The sequence below is a fragment of the Tamandua tetradactyla genome, chromosome 16 (assembly GCF_023851605.1).
Source record: "Tamandua tetradactyla isolate mTamTet1 chromosome 16, mTamTet1.pri, whole genome shotgun sequence".
In the NCBI taxonomy this organism is placed as follows: domain Eukaryota; kingdom Metazoa; phylum Chordata; class Mammalia; order Pilosa; family Myrmecophagidae; genus Tamandua; species Tamandua tetradactyla.
Genome location: NC_135342.1, coordinates 63765484 through 63785993, shown reverse-complemented (window position 1 = coordinate 63785993; position 20510 = coordinate 63765484). Strand labels below are relative to the sequence as shown.

The 20510-nt window shown below is 36.2% G+C and overlaps 1 protein-coding gene across 13 annotated transcripts in view; it reads right to left on the bottom strand.

Moving 5' to 3' along the window:
• Positions 1 to 6731: 6731 nt before the first annotated feature.
• The window catches only part of NFAT5 (nuclear factor of activated T cells 5), a 157970-nt gene continuing 144191 nt past the window's right edge, over positions 6732 to 20510 (bottom strand). For all 13 annotated transcript variants that reach the window (XM_077132862.1, XM_077132863.1, XM_077132864.1 and 10 more), the window contains 4 exons: positions 18672 to 18820; positions 15437 to 17924; positions 14720 to 14963; positions 6732 to 14587 (listed from right to left, as the gene is read on the bottom strand). In XM_077132862.1, coding sequence (XP_076988977.1) covers positions 14728 to 14963; positions 15437 to 17924; positions 18672 to 18820 — 2873 coding nt within the window. In that variant the 3' untranslated portion in view covers positions 6732 to 14587; positions 14720 to 14727. The remainder of the gene's footprint in view (positions 14588 to 14719; positions 14964 to 15436; positions 17925 to 18671; positions 18821 to 20510) is intronic.

Genomic DNA, 20510 nt, shown 5'->3' with positions numbered 1-20510 from the left:
GCAGCCTCTTACCTGCTAAGGAAATGATGGTGTCAGGCAAGAACCACACTTAACAAATGCTGACTAGCGCTGGATATGTTTTCCCTTTACTGTATCCATAATGGAAGAAAACTGTATTTATCGATTTGAAAACATTTTCTGTTCCCATCATCTTTACTGCAATTTTGTGTAAATTTCTAAAATTCTAAATTAAATCAATGAAATTCATTTCTACAAAACAGACCCACACTTATTGGTTTGGGCTAATGACAGAGGTATTCAGGCAAAGTGGAATGTACTGGGGATTAGAGGATTCAAGAATAAATTATGACCAGAAGTCTGTAAGATGACTTGCCTTGAGAGCAAACCCAACAGGGCTGCTTTTTACGAATGGTAATAGAATCACCTATTCAAATCCTCTTAGGGAATTTGAAAGACTTACAGAGAACCAGGAAAAGAGAGTTGTGTAGAAACCAAGAAAAATACAGAAAGAAGGCAGTAAACAAATGCCACGGGGAAGTCCTATTCTAATTCTGTTAATAGATAAAGGCAGTGGATTCTCTGCCCGATGCACTCAAATGACCAATTCTTGAGACACCAGGTTTCAAAGAGAGAAAGAATTTATTGCTAGGGTTGAAGCAGGACATTAGATGGCCTATTGGTCCAAAAATCTGTCTCTCCAAATTGCAGTAATTCTGATAGTTCTATAGTATTGAAAGATGGGCAGAGGGTGGGCACCAGTGGCTCAGTGGTAGAGTTCTTGCCTGCCATGCAGGAACCCAGGTTTGATTCCCGGTGCCCATGCGAAAAAAAAAAAAGATGGGCAGATTTTAGGATAATGAGCACAATGGCTCCACTAGAGGTCATTTAATTATTGAGCATGCTTAGTCATAGAACATATGTAAGAAAATGGAGGCCTTAATATGATGATGGGCATGATTTTTAGTATTATGATGAGATATAGGTTCACATATAGGTTAAAGTCTAAGCTGCTGGGCATCTCAAGTGGGCCCATTTTGGTTAGATCCAGCTTCAGTTTTCAAAATAACTTTTGAATTGGGGTGGGTTAGTTCTGGGCTGACTCAGGGCCCTTCATTAATGAACATTAGGGCATGTCTTTTTGGTAATAAGACTCCAAAGTAGAAAAACCAGATAAAATGGGTCCAACTGAGGGTCAGTCACAAAGTTTTTACAATTGCAAGGGCACAAGATAAACATTATACAATCATTATCAGAGATCAGGGCAGCTGAATTACAATTAAGAGATTTCAGTTATTTCTTTCTGTCTATTCTAACATATCAGAAAGAAAAAAGAATATTTATATAAATGATTCACTATCGTAATTTTATCCCTTAAATCCTAACCTCTTGGTTACAATTCTGACATATCAATATATTCTGATTTATCCAGCCTATGTGCCAGCCCTCTTCCAGGCAACTGGGATACAGCAATGACCAAATAAAGTATTTGCCCTTATGGAATTTGCATTCTAATGAAGAAAGATAGTTAAGTGAAAAAAATAAATAAGTCAGATGTTGATTGTGCTAGGAAGAAAACGTAAAGCAGGGTAAGAGAGTTGAGATGGAATGAGGAAGTTTTGTTTTATACAGAGTGATCAAGACAGATCTTTCTGATAAAGTTACATTTGAGCAGAACTCTAATAAAGTGAAAGTCAGACATGTAGCTTGTGAAGGAAGAGGCTTCCAGGCAGGCAGGAAGTCAAGTGCAAATCCCTTAGGCAGAAGCAGGCTAAGTATGTCAGAGAACAGAAAGGAGATTGATGTACACAAGAACAGAGAGACGCAGGACAGTGATAGGACAGATAGCAGAGGGAATCAGATCACATAGAGTTTTTTATGCATTCTAAGAATATATAAGGACAGGAAGTTTTTTTTGTTTTGTTTTGCAGTTCAACTTAAAAAAATTATTACAGAAGTTTTGAGTTTACAGGACAATTATGCATGGAATACAGGATTTCCATGCACCTCCCACCACCAACATTGCATTGGTGAGGAAAATGTTACAATTGATGATAGCGCTTTTTTGTAATTCTATTTTTTTTAACAGTAGTTACATTTGTTGCAATTGATAAAAAATTATGAAAGTAATATATTAACTATTGTCCAGAGTTTATGTAAAGGTATTTTTCCCCATATTCCCAACTTATTGTTATAATTATTTTTTCATGCATGTCTTTGTTACTCATTCTCTTAACATTTCCTCCAAAATCTTCCTTCCTCTTAGCCATCCAAAAAACCATTCCAACATATTTGGTATTTGCAAACTGCACCAGCAGAGACCCACACTCAGCCCCTGATATGGCACCATTCCCCAAAGTGACTAGCCAGCTACATGGTGGCAGGTTGATTACATTGGACCACTCCCTTCATGGAAGGGGCAGTGATTTGTTCTAACTGGAATAGACACATACTCTGGATACGGGTTTGCTTTCCCTGCACGCAATGCTTCTGCCAAAACTACCATCTGTGGGCTTACAGAATGCCTTATTCATCATCATGGTATTCCACATAGCATTGCTTCTGATCAAGTAACATACTTCACAGCAAATGAAGTGCGGGAATGGGCACATGCTCATGGAATTCTCTGGTCTTACCATGTTCCCCATCACCCAGAAGCAGCTGGACTGATAGAACGGTGGAACAGCCTTTTGAAAACTCAATTACAGTGCCAACTAGGTGGCAAAACCTTGAAGGGCTGGGGTAATGTTTTCCAGGAAGCTGTATATGCTCTGGATCAGCGTCCGCTGTATGGTGCTGTTTCTCCCGTAGCCAGGATCCATGGGTCCAGGAAACAAAGGGTGGAAATGGGAGTGGCACCACTCACTATTACCCCTAGTGGTCCACCAGGAAAATTTTTGCTTCCTGTCCCTGCGACCCTGAGCTCTGTTGGTCTACAGGTTCTAGTTCCAAAAGGGGGAGTGCTTCCACCAGGAGAAACAACGGTAATTCCATTGAACTGGAATCTAAGACTGCCACCTGGTCGCTTTGGGCTACTCATGCCCCTAGATCAACAAGCCAAGAAGGGATTGCATTATTGTCTAGGGTGATTGACCCTGACTATAAGGGGGGAAATAAGACTGCAACTACACAATGGAGGTGAAGAAAAGTTTTTTTGGAATATAGAGATTCCCAGGGCATCTTTTAGTACTACCATGCCCTGTGATTAAAATCAATGGAAAACTGCAACAGCCCAATCCAGGCAGGACTACCAATGGGTCTGAAACTTCAGGAATGAAGGTTTGGGTCACCCCACCAGGTAAAGAACCAAGGCCAGCTGAAGTGCTTGCTGAGGGTAAAGGGAACATGGGATGGGTAGTGGAAGAAGTGACAAATATGAACTACGACCACATGATCAGTTACAGAAACGAGGACTGTGATGCTGTTTTGTTCCTGTGGTACTATTTAAGTTATAAGCTATCAAGTTTAAGAATGAATATTACCCAAGGACTTGCACCCTATTCTGGAGAGAGTTAATGTGTTTCCAGTTATATATAGGACAGTTGAGTATTGTTAGGTGAAAGAAAAAAATGTGTTTTAATATTTTTAATTTAGAAATTAGGTATGGTTTAAGGTGATATATATAGCTGACAAGTCGACAAGGGGTGGACTGTCACGTTCAGGTTATGTGTCAACTTGGCCAAGTGGTGTTACCTGTTTGCCTGGTTTAGCAAGTGCTGGCCCCTGTCTGTTGCAATGAGGACATTACATAGAATTAAATCATGATCACATCAGCTGCATCCACAGCTGATTCCATTTGTAATCAGCCAAAGGGAGTGTCTACTGCAATGAGTGATGTTCAATCTAATCGCTGGGAGCCTTTTAAGGAAGATTCAGAAGAGACAAGCTCTCTTTCTGCTTCCGCTGGCGAGCCTCTCCTGTGGAGTTCCTCCAGACCCTCCATTGGAATCGTTGGCTTCACAGCCTGCCCTGCAGATTTTGGACTCTGCATTCCCGTGGTCACATGAGACACTTATTAATTTGTATTTGCGAGTGTTCCCTGTTGATTCTGTCTCTCTGGAAAACCCTAACTCATACAGAGGCCATTGTTGCTTTTGAGAAGCGCTATTGATAAATGAAAATCTGTTGCAATGGGTTCATGAGAGAATGGGAGGACAGGAAGTGGTAATAGCTTCAAAGAGGATGTGTGGCCAAAATAGATGGGATTTTTTAAGAGACCAGAGACATAACACCAAATTGTATGCCAATGGGAATGACTCAGAGAGAGAAAAGGTTTTTATCAGAGAGTGGACAAAGGAACATGGGTTTTTTGTTTTTTCACTTTTTTAAAATTGTGAAATATAATATACATACAAAAAAACCCCGATAAATTTCAAAGCACATTGCAACAATTAGTTATAGAACAGAGTTCAGAGTTTGGCATGGGTTATAATTCCACACTTTGAGGTTTTTATTTCTAGCTGCTGCAAGGTATTGGAGGCCAAAAGAGGTATCAGCACAATGATTCAGCACTCATACTCATTTGTTAAACCCAACTCTTTCTGTATAACTGCACGATCACCTTTGATCCTTCTCTCACTCTTCAGTGCTATTTGGGCCATGCGCATTCCAACTTCCTCATGTTGGAAGGGGCTGTTGACAATATGGGATAAGGGGATGGAATCAGTTCATGTTCTGGAAAGGCTGGCCCCTGTGCATTTCAGGACTTATCTGGTTCAGGGATCCATCTGGAGGTTGTAGGTTTTGGAAAGTTACCCTAGTGCATGGAACCTTTATAGAATCTTACATAAGGCCCTAGGAATTCTTTAGGACTGGCAGGAATGGTCTTGGTTGGGGTTTGGCGAGTTATGATAGGTAGCAATGTCTGAAGGAAGCATGTTTAAGAGTGATCTCCAGGGTAGCCTCTCAACTCTATTTGAACTCTCTCAGCTACTGATACCTTATTTGTTACATTTCTTTCCCCTTTTCCCAGGATGGCATTGTTGATCCCATGGTGCCAGGGCCAGACTTATCCCTAGGAGTCATCCCCACACCGCTAAGGAAACTTTCATCCCTGGATGTCATGTCCCATGTAAGGGGGAGGGTAAGGAACATGTTCTTGAAAAGGCAAAAGGATATGGGATCCAGGGCAGGCCACAGTGGCTCAGCAGGCAGAGTTCTCACTTGCCATGCCAGAGACCCAGGTTCGATTCCTGGTGCCTGCCCATCTCCCCCTCCCCCAATCCCCAAAAAGGATATGGGATCCAGTGCACAAGAGACAGATGAGAAGCAGAGTACTAATACTTACACAAGGTCAACTTTATTAGGTGCTGTGTACCAGAGACTAAGTAATTTTACATCGATTAATTTACTTAACTCTTGCAATCACCCTATGAGGAGGGTTCTATTATTATTTCTATTTTAAAGATAAGGACATTGAGGAATAGAGACATTAGATGTTAGAGCCAGAACTCAACCCAGGCAGGCAAACTTCACTGTATTATTATATTGCTTCAATGGAAACAGAGACAATCGCACCATGAAATCGTGCACTAAGGTAGCAATCAATACCTTTCTGAAAGCAAGACCACTGATGTTGCTGGTGAGAAACTACAGCTGTTTTACCTCTAGAGCCTGTTGTGTCCTGAGTATCAGGTATAAATGATGTTCTAGTTGTCTTCCAGCACTGATTATGTGGCTGCTAAGAATCTGTCTGTTCCCACTAACTTGGAGTAAAGCAGGACAATAATCTCCCTTGTTCTGGACACTACTTAAATTATGTAACCCAAGATTGCACCAGATTTTTAGCAGCCAAACCCATTTTAATTCCATCTTCAAATCAGTCTTTTGCTCACAGCTGTGGTTTTTGGACCAAGGTATACAATTTGATATTTATAACAAATTTCATTTGATTACTCCTTTTCAGAGCTGTACAACTCAATAAATGCCAAAGGAGAACTTTTAAACATATTTAGAACGATGGCCCCATTGCTGAAATAATTTCATGGTCTCCCAAATGACAACTCATTTAGATATATACATTTGGATGTTAAAAATTTGGATTTCATAGAATCAACAGATACACTCTATAAATTTGATTAAAGGTGTCAACACACTGTCCAAAGCAGTGTTTCTTAAACTTCAGTTATTTATATATTTATATTTATATACCATGTTCATGACATATTTATATACCATGTTCATGATATCCATACATCATCTGTATTAATATTTATTTAATATTTATCTTTAACTTGACTCACTTTTCTTCCCCACAGTCTGGTACATAGATATATTCTCTTTTTTCTAGTGTACATTAAAACACTAATACATGTCAGTTTAAAAATAATGTCCATCCACGTATCACCTGAAGTCATTTTGAGCACCACTACTGGTTATGTGCCACAGTCTGGTAAACAATAATTTATACATTGAAAACAACTACCAGAAGAATAAAAAGAGATTGCCTCTGGATGTGGGAATGAGGGATGGAGAAGACTTGGTTTTCATGAAAGCCCCTCTATGCAACATGATTTGATATCATGTGTATGTATTACTTAACTAAATATGAAATATTTAAACTAAGTAAAACAAAAATTCAGTCACACTAAATCATTTGTACTGTATCTAGCAAAGTAGTAGGCACAAAGTAAGTATGCAAAAATATTCCATATATCATATGTCTTTCCTAATGATTTAATTTCAGCTACAAACTCATGTTGCTCAATATTCACATTCATGGATATGAATTTAATCACAATGTTTGAGGAAAAAAGACAGTTACCACCGCAAAATGAAAACTTTCAATATTTTATTTTGACTGCAGCTGTTTACAGAAATATAGTTGCGAGTATACAAATGTTCCAATAGAAGCAAAATATCTTTTTAATATTTAACAAGTTATCACAGATAGCTAAAAACATAGATGCAAATGAAATTCCCCCAAAGAAGAAACTGAAAACATCTGGTATCAGTGCTCTGAAATCCCAACTATGAAAGCCATTTACACAAAAATGTAACCCTTACATCATTGCAGGACAATGGAAGAAGGCAGTTCAGTGGTTGATAAGGATGCTCAAGCAAAGAAATTAAATAATTTTTAATGGCAGAATAATAACTAAACCACTTCAGAATAGGTTAATCAAATATTTGTAGTATACTTATTTAAAAACTGAGGAAAAGAAGTGAATGAAACAATAAAAGTTGTTTAAAAAGTAACAACTACTTGGAGCTTATCAACTAGGAGTAGGAGAACAATGTGAGACAATACATTCATCAGATCAAAAGAAATTAACTGAAATTCACTGGAATTAGTTTGTAGCTAGTACACAAACACTTCAGTATAGGAGAGATCTTTGTTGGACACACAAGTCTGATTCCAAACCAACTCTCAAACATCTGAGATTGTGTGTGTGTGTGTGTGTGTGTGTGTGTGTATGTGTATGTTTTCCTGAGGTTTATTAGCTAACATACTACTAATAATAAGCAATCCCTACAAAATATTTCATGCCAAATGACTTCTGGAAAAAAAATGAGAGAGCAAAGACGATTAAGATTTACTGTTAAACACAGAGCTTATTAAGGAAATATTACAACTCAAATAGCTCTGGGTACAGAAAATATGCAATAAAGTGGGAAAGGTAGAAAGGGAACAAGAAAGGACGAATATAACTAGAGCATCTCCTAAAAGTTTGCCTATGTATTTGCCAGCACCAAAGTTTGTAGAGTAAGTCACTTATATTTTCACTGCTAGTAATAAGCAAAGATAGCAATGATGATTTTTATAAAATAGGTTTTCATTTAAGATACTTTTATTCTGAAATGTGAATTTTTCTCTCATGAATTAACTCATTGATGATTTGCCAACAATGGGAGGAAGATTAAAACAATTATGAAAGTACTGAAATTACACAGGGAGGCCAAAATGAATGAACATATCTACTTATTTTGTAGTTAGGTTATACTTACCATGATGCACACAGTTGAGAAGGGAGAAATGCCAAAATTATATAATACATTATTTTATTTAATACTTATTTTACTGAGTAACTTTTGTCAGAAGCATAAGCTACCAAAGATAGCTATAACTGTTACTGCATCAAAGCAAGTTACTTTTATTAAGTTTTACTAATCGAAAAAAAGAAATTAAATAAGGTGCTATGTTGACCTGGCCAGCCATCTTGCTTCCTACCTCAAATATAAAAATAAGTGTGAGGAATGACAAATAATTTTGCTCTGAGTGTTGGTCTAGCCAGATCAAAATTGTGATCTGCTGGTAAAGTAAAGGGCAATTAAAAGAGGTTTGTATTTTATCACTGCCCACAATGTACCCATTTTATGGATAAACAGGAGACTTTAGCACCCTTCAATTATATTAGCTAACTTAAATGTCATAACAATTAAAAGAAATATAGAACATCACAGCTATGTATATTAATCCATCATTTAATGTAAACTTTTAAGTGGTAGGAAAATGCCAAACTACATAAAATGAATATCAATAATTAGACTAATTATACATATACATAAAATATATTTCTGTAGGCAGTACTGAGAAGAAATTATCGCTGCCAATACATGACAATGGATAACCAGGCTACGCTGAATTTACATAAAGAACAATGTCTAACTGTATCTGAATGGATGAAAAAAAACCTTTCTAGATCTTACTTTATATAGGTTATACTAGTGGTTCTCAAGCTTAAACATGTATCAGAATCATAGACCAGTCTTGTTAAAACAGATTGCTGGGCCTCACTCCCAACAGTGATTTAGTATGTCTGGGTTTAGACCCAAGAATATTCATTTCTAACTAGTTGCCAGATAGTGATGCTGGTACTTTGTGGACCTCTGGTTTACACAAAAACATATATTTAGAAAACTATATATTACAATGCTCTTACTATATAACATGGAAAATATATAGGAAGAGAGCTGTTTTAATTAACTCTCAAACATACAGATAAGCAAGCTAAGTTGTTTTTTTTTTTTGTTTTTTTTTTTGGCATGGGCAGGCTCTGGGAATCGAACCTGGGTCTTTGGCATGGCAGGCGAGAATTCTGCCACTGAGCCACCGTTGCACTGCCTAAGCTGAGACTTTTAATGTTTCTAAAATGATCTGCTAGGTGTAATAATTTCCCCCTGTGGTCAATTATATTTAAAGTCCTACTATAGTGTCATTTAAGAAATTATTCACATAACACTTATATACCACGTTAGCTATCTAAAATAAAAAGGAACATAAGTATTCTAAATAATTAAGATGTGTTCATTAAAAAGGAATCATCACTATACAGCATTCTTGGCTTCATGGAATGATTAAAGTACATACTATCAGCAGGGTATTAAGAATATTCATTGCCACTAACAGTCATGGAAATACTCACATGGGGAAAAGAGCGCTATTTCAAAATTACTATCATCTGGACCTGTTGCTGATGGCCCTTTATTTAGATATTAACTACAACTTGTGGTAAGGAACCGGAACACAGGCAAAATTAACAAAAAATAAAACAAAAACAAACAAAGAAACTAGAGGGACACTCAATTAACTGCCTCTGGTTGAAAGGAACTATTATCTTAGTTTTAGAGGAACTCAGATATAATTTTTTCTTCATTTCCTTTAACAGTATTTTTCCTAGGCAGATTAACTGAGGTTCTGATGGGCAATAAGTAAGTAACATAATGAATTACTTGACCCTATCTAGTTAGATAAAATTGACATTACCAGGCTTTTCCTAAACTATGTTTTAGTGATTTATTTTCATCTATCGAATTAAGATCAGAGCAGATGTTTTAAACACTTCCTGAAATTTAACTACACAAATTTGTGTGCATGGAGTGTCACAGACAATAAAAATTTCTGTAGCACTCACATAAGACCCATCATTAGTTGGTCAAGATGAAAACATATTTATAGTTAATTTATGTAAGTCAAAATAGTATAATTCTGTAACCTTTTACTTACCCTTATAGGAATAATTCTAATAATACATCTTATCTGCTATTCTTATGTTAAAGGAAGTTAGAGGCTTATGAGTTTTCTATGGTGGTCAAAGAATGGAGAAAAGAATGGTTAAAATGAAAAAGAAAAAAAAAGATGGGAACTATTAAAATATCTTGCTTACAATTTCTAGCTATAGTAAAAAATAAAATTATAAGAAATGGGCACTACCAAAGTAAAAAGGTACTTTTCCACAAGCATGTAACCTAGATATAAAATAGCAATTAAAAAAATTTCCTGAAAGAGAAAGTGGAGTAAAAACATATATATATATATATATATATATATATATATATATATATATATATTTTGGGGGGGGGTGCATGATCTGGGAATTGAACCTGGTTCTCCTGCATGGAAGGTGAGCATAAAAAGATAATCTTCATTAATAAAAGAGGCTAGCAAGGGATGAAAATAAATGGGGATTAAAGAAGTAATTAGAGCACTGGGACAATTTAAAAATAATATTTTAAATATTCTGATTATTCTATATTATAAAATTATCTCCACAGTTTAGTTCTAGTGACACAAACAGGCAGCTTTAACTCACTTTCTAGGTATATTCTCTGAGCTACTTTTCTAGTAAATCTTCTAAACTATGTAGTCCATCTCTTTCTTTAAGTCCCTCCATGTAATCAAAAGCATGTAGATATAAGATGACTGACTTGGTCAGGGATGAAACATATGGTTATGAAGCAGAGTAAGGCTAATAGAACTCATATATTTTTTAATTGATTAGAAAAAAATAATTAGGAAACATACTAAAACAGAAATTTTTACCACAAAAGTGAAAAATTCTCAGGTTCCTCCTACTAAATATTTATAAACCATACTGAGTTTGCAATTTTAATTATTAAAGCATTTTATCTGGTCTTGTTGATGCTTCTGACATTTCACTTTTTCAAAACAAGTATCTGTAATGGCTTAAACATTATTTCCTAACTACAGCATAAAAAATATTAAAAAGCAAGAAAGCAAGCAAGCAAGAAAGGAAAACTCTTCTTTAATCTGCTTCTACAATAAACAAAGCTCTTCAAATATCCATCCTAGAAAGACTAGCTTAAGAACATGATACTCTAATTACAAAAGTTAACATGATAAAGCTCAGAAGCAAAACATAATTTGTAATTATGTTCTCCTATGTTGGTATACATATACAATGGAATGACAATAAGGAATAAACCACACACACAACACACATTCACAAAGACACAGAGATAAGCTCCAAGCATTGTGAGTTCTAAATGCAAGAACAATTAAATATAACAATACAAAGATATAAAATGTGGTTCACAGTTTATTTAGGTCCTTCTGCCATGAAATAAATCCAATAAGTTATTCTTTTCGAGGCCTTTCTGGCTCATTGAGTCTTTTCTATATGTAGCTATAACTTGTAACAGTAATCTGGGAACTGCAATCATTAACACAAGTATCAACCACTGAGCTAATTCTCGAATTCTTCAGTAAGACGACAAATATTTTTTAATAACCAAATCATATACTAAGTAGGCTGTATTTAACATCGGCCTTTAATGGTAAGGAACATTTAGCAATGTGAAAACAAAACAAAAAAGCCTTTATTACTGAATAAGAATATGGTAGTATAGCACAGCCCTTGTATAAAGAACCACAAAATTTATGAAAATAAAAATCAGATCTTCTGCCTTCATCCAATCAAACTACTACAGTTCAGGTGTATTTTCTGTTCTAAACTTAAGATATAAAACAGAAAGTTGGTCCCTGGTGACTTGGCGTTGGCAATCCACATTTTACAATGATAAACCTCTTGTTAAACAACAGAAGTCTGCCCCACAAGCCAGTCTTCTGCCCCACTTCATTCACAGCACAGTTAACAAACATTCTAATTGGAACTTGGAGAACAAATAAAATTTCCTGTATCTCCTCTGTAATCTCTTAGAAAAAAATTCAGAAAACTCAGAAATAAATTTAGAGTATTTCATTTCTACTTACTCTCTCTGACATTATAGTCAACCCTCTAGAGTTAGAGTTTTACCTTTTAAAACTGAAGCACTGGATTATATGGCTGATCTTTCGCATAACCTGAACTATATTGGGTAATTTTTCCCAATAAGGGTAGGGGGAGAAGATATATATTGAAGAAAATGCTTTTGGATCAGAGAATTTATAAAGTAGCTCTGGATATTACAAGATGAGGAAAACGTTATTAAAATTACAAACATGGTTTTTTTTTTTTTAGTGTTCTCTATAAATAAAAGGCATAGAATACAGAAAGCCAATTAATAATAACAATAACAACAATAATAAAATATTAAATATATAGTGAGCAAAGACTGAATGGCTCATTCTTGTGAAACACCACTTGACACAACTGCCTAGATGGGTTTCCTTACTCCAACATTTTTCTGAGTTAAGGAACCAGCAAACACACAGTAAGCTGCCTTTAGCCCACTAATAATATCAAGGTAACAAGGTACTGCCTGATGGAATGGCCATAGATGAACAGGTCATTTTTTTTTAAAAGATACTTAAATACTCGATAAAGACATAACAATACCCCCCCCCAACTGTTATCAGACGCCACGTTGTGGTAGAACATCAGACAAACTCACAAATTTACCACAAAAATGTGTGGCAAAAAAAGAATAGTTTATATATATATGTATATATATAAATTTCTATATTTATGCCAATGTACTCACTTAGTACAAATAGCAAAATAGTATACCATTTCCTAAATACAAAATATAGCTTTCCAAAAAAATGAAACACACATTAGATATAAACCATCCAAAACTTGAACGATTGAAAACTGTATTCAAAATTAAATGACCCAGAGTAGGTCTCTTTCTGAAAAGTTCCCTTCATATCGGCAAGAAGCCTGTACTACTGAAAACGTAATTAAATGCCTCTCAGTCAGAGAGAAAAAGAAAAAAAGGGCTGGGTGGAAGGAAGAATATATGATAATAAAGATAAAAAATTAGACGAACCCATTCAAGAAACCAAGGAAGACCATCATAAAGGAGGGGGAGGGGGAATGTGGCTGTATAAACAAAATCAATACCACAATTCCACACAGATCAACTAAATGTATATGACAGAAACGAATTAAAAAACAGAAAGTAGCCTTCAACAATCAACAGGTTGTTTTTATACACTTAAAAAAGAAGAGAGAGAGAAACAGACAAGGATACTAAATCATTTCATCAACATATAAAAGCCACACAATTTGGCCGTAAGCTGTTTTAACAGCTTTCTACATGCCAAAAGGAAAATAAGAAATAAGCACATGTCCAGACAACAGGTTGTTGTGAGAAGCAGGCATCCCATAGGTGGCAAGAACACCCAAAACTGTATAACTAATGCTATAACTGCAAGTTATGGAGTGTGTCATTTTGCTCTTTATAGAAGAACACAAGTTAATTCTTCATTTTAAGTCAATAATATGACCCTGTAAAGCCTAAGGCTCATGGGAACCATCAGATAAAAGACCACTTCAAACTGTAAAGCACTGAGGTGACAAGTGAATTACATTCACTGCAGCTCAGGGAGAAGTGATGTTTCAAGAAATTTTAGGTTTTTTTTTTAATTAAAACTTATAGATTTCTAGTAGAGGGAAAACTTTGAAGACTTCAGAACAGCACCGTTCATGGAAAAATAAAAATGCAATGCTTTTTAGGAATCAACTCCCAATCAATTACTGAAAAGGTACTCTCCTGACATGAGCTGCAGGAGTTACTAGGTCACCCTAGATCAAAGTGGCCTTTTTCCTTTAAGTTACTACAGGGTCATAAAACTAGTAGTATATTAATAATTGCTTAAGATAAAATAAAAAGAAGGAAAGGATAATATGGATGAATATAAGAAGAGAAAACCAATCCAAGACACGGTTAAGAGGGAAACAGATGCAAATAATTCTGTCAGTTTAAACTACTGTAGAGGCTGTCAGAACGTAATTTACCATATATTATCCCCTTCATTTTTTTATAGAGCAAGATAATTATTTTTCTACACATCAGTTATGGCTAAACCCCTTAGTAGAAACACAGAGAATTAATAACTCTGAAAAATAAAATCAACAGCATTTCTGCTGTCCCCAGTTTTGTAACTGTTGTCTACCTTTATGTTAAAAAGTTCTCTTATCTGTATACAGTTCTTCATACAGCTTACTTGTCAGAATGTTACCCCTTCAATTTCTCCATAAAAACTGAAAACAAAATTCCTTCACTTTATGTGAACTTTACTTTTTCAAAAGCCATTACTTGACTAAAACAATGCAGGAAAGAAAATAATGAAGAACAAAAGTAAACATAACATATGAATTATTTTCTAACAGCAATAATGACTGAGTGGTCTAGCCTTGAATTTAAACTGTACGTTTAAAAGAAATAGTGTCTAAGAAAAATAATTAATTCTATCAGCTGAAAACACAAATCGATTCTCAGTCACCACTGTTATTAGAAATATAAAATAAGAAGATGTTAACATTGGTGGCTAATCCTGCAATAGGCAGCAAAGGTGTGCTCTTTTGCAGTCAGAGTAAAATCTATTAATTTACTCAAACAAGTTTTCATACTTTGTCTTGTTTTTAAAGTAACAGTTGAATAATCCTCGTGGAACCACAAGATCTCAGGACATCTTGGAATTGGGATTTTCTTCATGGAATTTCTAAAAAAAAAAAGAAAGAAAAAGCACATTTTAAAAGATTTGAATCTAAAGTGTTATTAATTAGCTCAAATCTATTATGAAGAATAAAACTTATTGATGTTTTTCAGTAAGAAGACAAAATGCAATACTTACATATCCAATTAAAAGGAGCCAGTCAAATTGTTTCCTTGGTTTTGCAATGAAACAAGCAAATCGATCTTTTCAATGCTCTGGTTGGTGTTTATAGAGGATGCCAGTGGAGAATTTTCTGATATTTGCTGAGACAAAAGTGTTGTCACAGGTGGCTGGCCCTCGTTTTGTGATTGGCCTGGTTGACTTATAGCCATCAGCTGATCTGGCAATGTAGCTGGTCCAGAGGTTAAAAGCTGACTACAGTCTGCAGAGACATTTAAAATGGAAAAGCTACCTGATTAGTTACTTTCTGTTAGGATACATGAAAAACTATTTATTAATTGCTGTTAAATTCATTATTGGGATCTTCTAGTATATGACTAAACGTGAAGCACCGGACAGCCCAAGAAAAAGGTTTTTGCAGAATGGTACTTGAATTCATTAGGAAGTTTCCTCTACGTGTTACAAATATACAACTTTGCTTAGTTATAATCATCAGTCCTATGTCTTTTTTTATATAAACATTAATAGTATCACCAGCATTTATATGTGGAAATTGAGGCTCATAAAGGTCAAATAACTTGTCCAAGATCTCACAGTCTATAAGTGGTAGAGCCGGGACTTGAACCCAATTTAACTCCAATCTGTGTTCTTAAAACTGTGTTTGGCTTCCTTTTAATAAAAATAATCTGACCATTTCATTAACTAATGAGAAATTAGAAAGAAAGAGTTTCTTACTATTTTGAATGCCAAATAAGAACATTCCTGAAGTCTGCTGAGATGAGCCAGGAGAATTCTGTAGTTGGTTCATTGTGCCTCCTGCAGTGTTGTGAAATAAAGTAGCCTGTGGTTGAGATGAAGATGTGGATCCTTGGATTCCTGGCATGTTGTTCTGAGGGGAATAAAGAGGAGATTGTTGCATGTCTTGTTGGTTTATACTGGTCTGCAACGCAGACATGGATGCTGGAGAAAGGAAGAGTGTTACTTGCTGCTCTTGAGAACTAGATGACCCTTGGACCAACTGAATCTGAGGAGAGGTATGGAACAAGGAAGTCTGTGGTGATTCAGACTGGCTTGAACCTGGGTTCTGAAGTGAGGAAACTGTGGGTTGATTCTGGAATTGCATGGGTTGCTGCTCTTGATTCATTGGGGCCATATTATTTTGTTGGTGAAAAATTGACTGGTTTTGTTGCTCCTGACTGGCCATTGGATTTTGATTTGGGTTGAATATCATGTTGGGTGGTGGTTGCTTTTGAGATGCTATTGTAGCCATGGTATTCTGATTACTGAATAAAATGCTCTGCTGTTGTTGTTGTTGCTGCTGCTGTTGCTGTTGCTGCTGTTCTTGGGATTGAGAGTTACTCTGGATGGCAACTATTGAGTGCTGTGACTGAAAGATTGTTCCTTGTTGATTTTGAGGCATTGGATTAGGTGGGAGGGAGCCCAGGGACACCTGAGGCTGAAATAAACCCTGCTGGGAGGGTTGTGCCTGTTCTTGAGAAAGCATAGGGTTCTGGATATGTGATATTGGAGCTTGCTGTTGGAAAGGAGCTTGCTGCTCAGTGTTTGATGTTGACTGAAGTGGAGAAATTGAGTTCTGTGCTGCAAAAAACGAAATCTGCTCATCTTGAGCAACCGTATTAGCTTGAAGATTATTCATAGAACTCTGGGAAAGAAATATGTTGGCTGATTGCTGGTCTTGAGGAACAGAAGAGCCCTGAAGCACAGCAATGGTACTTTGAGAATGAAACATTGGAGGCTGCATTTGCTCAGAGGAGGTTGTAGAAGTCTGACTGTGGACAATAGGACTTGGACTATGAAAAATAGAACCTTGAGTTTCTTGGGAAAGGTTCTGAGCATCAGCAATAGGATTCTGAGGATGAAAAAGTTGAGCCTGTGAATGAGAAGACTGCTGCAAAAAATTCCCAGACTGTAGTGACATCATCTCATTACTTTGCTGAAATAAACCGTTTCCTTGTTGCTGGGTACCACTAGTCTGAACATTCATCATACTTTTTGTAGATGAAAAAAGGTTAACTTGAGGTTGATTGTCCCCACCATGTTGCATTTGGACCATGGTCTGAAAGACACTGTTCTGAATCTGTTTTGCTTGTGCTCCAGTTTCTTCTCCATCTCCTGAGCCTGATGTCTGAAACATGGTGGGGCCAGGGGTTGCAACCTGTTGTGTGGTGGTTGTAGAAGTTTCATTTCCAGAAACTGCAGGAGGAGAAGAAAATAATTCACATTGCATTTGCATGTCCTCATTGGTAGATAATGCACTCATCATGTGAGAAGTTTGTTGGTAAACTGGAGATTGTTGAAGGTTTCCATTTGCTGAAGCAGTTGAAGGAAATAACTCTGACTGAATCTGGGCAGCTGCCTGGCAGATACTCTGTTGCATCTCCATCACCATTGCAGCTGATGATTCCATCACTTGCTGTTGTTGTTGTTGCTGTTGCTGATTAGATAATGTGTTTTCAGTCTGCGGATGAACATTTTCAGCTCTTCCAGGTATTAAATTATCTGGTCTGGTACGGACTGTTGGCTCTGTTGAGGAAAACATCCCAGGGCTTACACTATTTTGAATTTGACTGACTTGTTGAAAAATGTCTGCACTAAGCTGTTCTTGAACATTCTCATTACCATCTGGAGTAGAAAATAAAACTGAAGATAACTGTTGTTGTGCCTCTAAAACTTGTTGTACCAAGTCAACATTTCCACTGCTGCCACTGGCACTACTGCCTGTAAAACTTCCTGCTTGCAACTGCTGAATAGTATTCTGTAGCTGACTCACACTGTTTGGTGCTGGAAAAATATTTGATGAAATCTGCTGCTGTAAAGTCTGTGCTTGTTCTTGTAATGGTGACTGCTGCTGCTGCTGTGATGCCTCAGTGAGTTGTGACAAATTAACCACTGTACCATCTGACTGTAATACCTCTCTAGATTGAGTGTCTCTTGTCTGAAACTGTGTGGCCTGTTGTAGCAGTGCATCACTATTGGGAAGCTGACTAGAAGCAGAAACTGCTGGAAAGCTACCAGACTGAGAAATGTCCTGTGTTTGGATGGTTGCCAAGGTCTCTGGATTGAATGCCTTGGATTGAATCTGCTGCTGCTTTTCATTTTCAGAAGGTAAGTGGGAAGAAGATGATGATGAAAAAGACCCATTTCCTGCTAAGTTAGGTATATTTTCTAATGTTTGCTGTGTTGATCCAACGGTCTTTGTAGTCTGGAAAAAAAAAACTCCAAATAATATATATTTATAAATAGTAAATGAATTCATACTGCCACGTCAAAATTCAAAATTGTTATAAAAACATGCAGGGCCAATTTTCCACTCTACATTATCATTGGGAAAACAGGTACAAGACTATTATTTTCAGTGATAATAAGATGTCTGGTTATCGTTCGGATATAATACTTTTAAAAGGACTATAAGCAAAGATATTCAAACAAGGAAGTAGGAGAATAATCACCTGTTAATATACTTGGGCAAATTAAAGGTAATAACCTTTAATTTAACCAATAATTTTACGGTTCATGGATTGATAGCAATTTTAAAACTACCTCCTTTTTGTGGAACACTGAAAACATCATGGAATGGGGGGATAAATAGAAAAGGGAGTGGGTATCATAGGAAAAGACTGGGGAAGAAAAAGAAATAAAAATGTTCCTAATTCTGAAAATGCTAAACCAGTACTTTCAACAATACCTTGCATTCCATAGGTCTAACCAACATATTAACTGCTCCCTTGTCAAAAATTAATATTGGACAATATTTTGTAGGGAATTCAATTGCGGAAGTGTAAAGCATTCACTTTGAAAAGCAATATTCATTAAGTGCATACAAAGCAAAACAAATGTGAAAGATAAGTAAAAAAAACAAACCATAAACATGGGGAAAAGAAATCAAACTATTCAAGATATAGCAATTTTTATATTTGAGATTAAGATTGGGGTAGTAAATATAACTCACCTTAAAAATAGGTGAAGATCTTTTTTCTGCTGTTACTTCCATTGGCGTAACATCTTCACTCTTAATCATACTGCTTGATATGAGTGGAGTGATCAAGGCATTAGGAAGAATATTTACCTTATCTAAGTTACATCCAGTAGTTTTCATTGCTGCATACACACACAAAATGAAGGAAATTAAAAATGACCAAAAAAATCAACTATTGCATTCTATAATGTGCTAGTAGTCAAGATTTTAAATGTCTATTTTCTGATGCTGTAATGACAGCATGAGCTATTTAGCTGGTGTAACAAAAGGTGCCCTTCTTTTTTTGAAGCAGCAATGGCTTGAGGATACCTGATATGGACCTGAGACTGTAGGTGAAATAATAATAAGCTTAAGCAGTTCAATTATCAAGCTATACCATTCTATCCTCCCACAACTCTCTCAAAGTCTCTGAAATTGTACCTCTTAACATGATCAGGGTATATTATAGGAGATAGCTTGGAAACCTCCAGAATTAAACCTATTCAATTACAACTGTTATACTCTCCTCTTAGCATATGGCTGCCTGGCAATATTAAGTCTCAAAACTTTTTAAAGACCATGGGATTATATGAGCATCTCTCCCCTCAGGAAAACTCAAGCCTCTTATTAGTACTACAAGCATTCAAATAAATTGATTTTCTAAATTATTGCCCTAGAAAACTAGAATTTGACAATTTGATACAATGTTGTGTTCCTATCACTACCATCCATTACCAAAACTTTTTCAACATGCCAAACAGAAACTCTGTACTAATTAAGTATTAATTGCATGGTACCATGAGATCCCACTGCTTTAGCCTTTTTCTCGATTCAGTGCTTGCCCTGTTACTGCAGTCTTTTAACTGCCTTCTGGAGCTTTGAGAAAGATGTTTCTGTGTGCTATTTTGGTTGTTCAAAGCTTCTGTGTGGGGATGGAGCCCTGGAGCATCTTACTCTGACATCCTGATCAGGGCAAGGGGTTCCCTTTTTAATTAGGTTGTTTGGTCCTCTTTTCTTTTCTTTTTTTTATTAATTAAAAAAAATTAACAAACAAAACATTAAGATATCATTCCATTCTACATATACAATCAGTAATTCTTAATATCATCACATAGTTGCATATTCATCATTTCTTAGAACATTTGCATCGATTTAGAAAAAGAAATAAAAAGGCAACAGAAAAAGAAATTAAACGATAACAGAGGAAAAAAAAAAGATTATACATACCATACCCCTTACTCCTTGCTTTCATTTACCACTAGCATTTCAAACTAAATTTATATTAACATTTGTTCCCCCTATTATTTATTTTTATTCCATATGTTCTACTCTTCTGTTGATATAGTAGCTAAAAGGAGCATCAGACACAAGTTTTCACATTCACAGAGTCTCACTGTGAAAGCTATATCATTGTTCAATCATCATCAAGAAACATGGCTACTGGAACACAGCTCTACATTTTCAGGCAGTTCCCTCCAGCCTCTCCACTACATCTTGAACAACAAGGTGATATCTACTTAATGCATAAGAATAACCTTCAGGATAACCTCTCAACTCTGTTTGGAATCTCTCAGCCATTGACACTTAGTCTCATTTCACTCTTCCTCCTTTGGTCGAGAAGGTTCTCTCAATCCCTTGATGTTAATTCTCAGCTCATTCTAGGGTTTTTCTCAGTCCCTTGATGCTGAGTCTCAGCTCATTCCAGGATCTCTGTCCCACGTTGCCAGGAAGGTCCACACCCCTGGCAGTCATGTCCCACGCAGAGAGGGGGAGGGTGGTGAGACTGCTCGTCATGTTGGCTGGAGAGAGGCCACAACTGAGCAACAAAAGAGG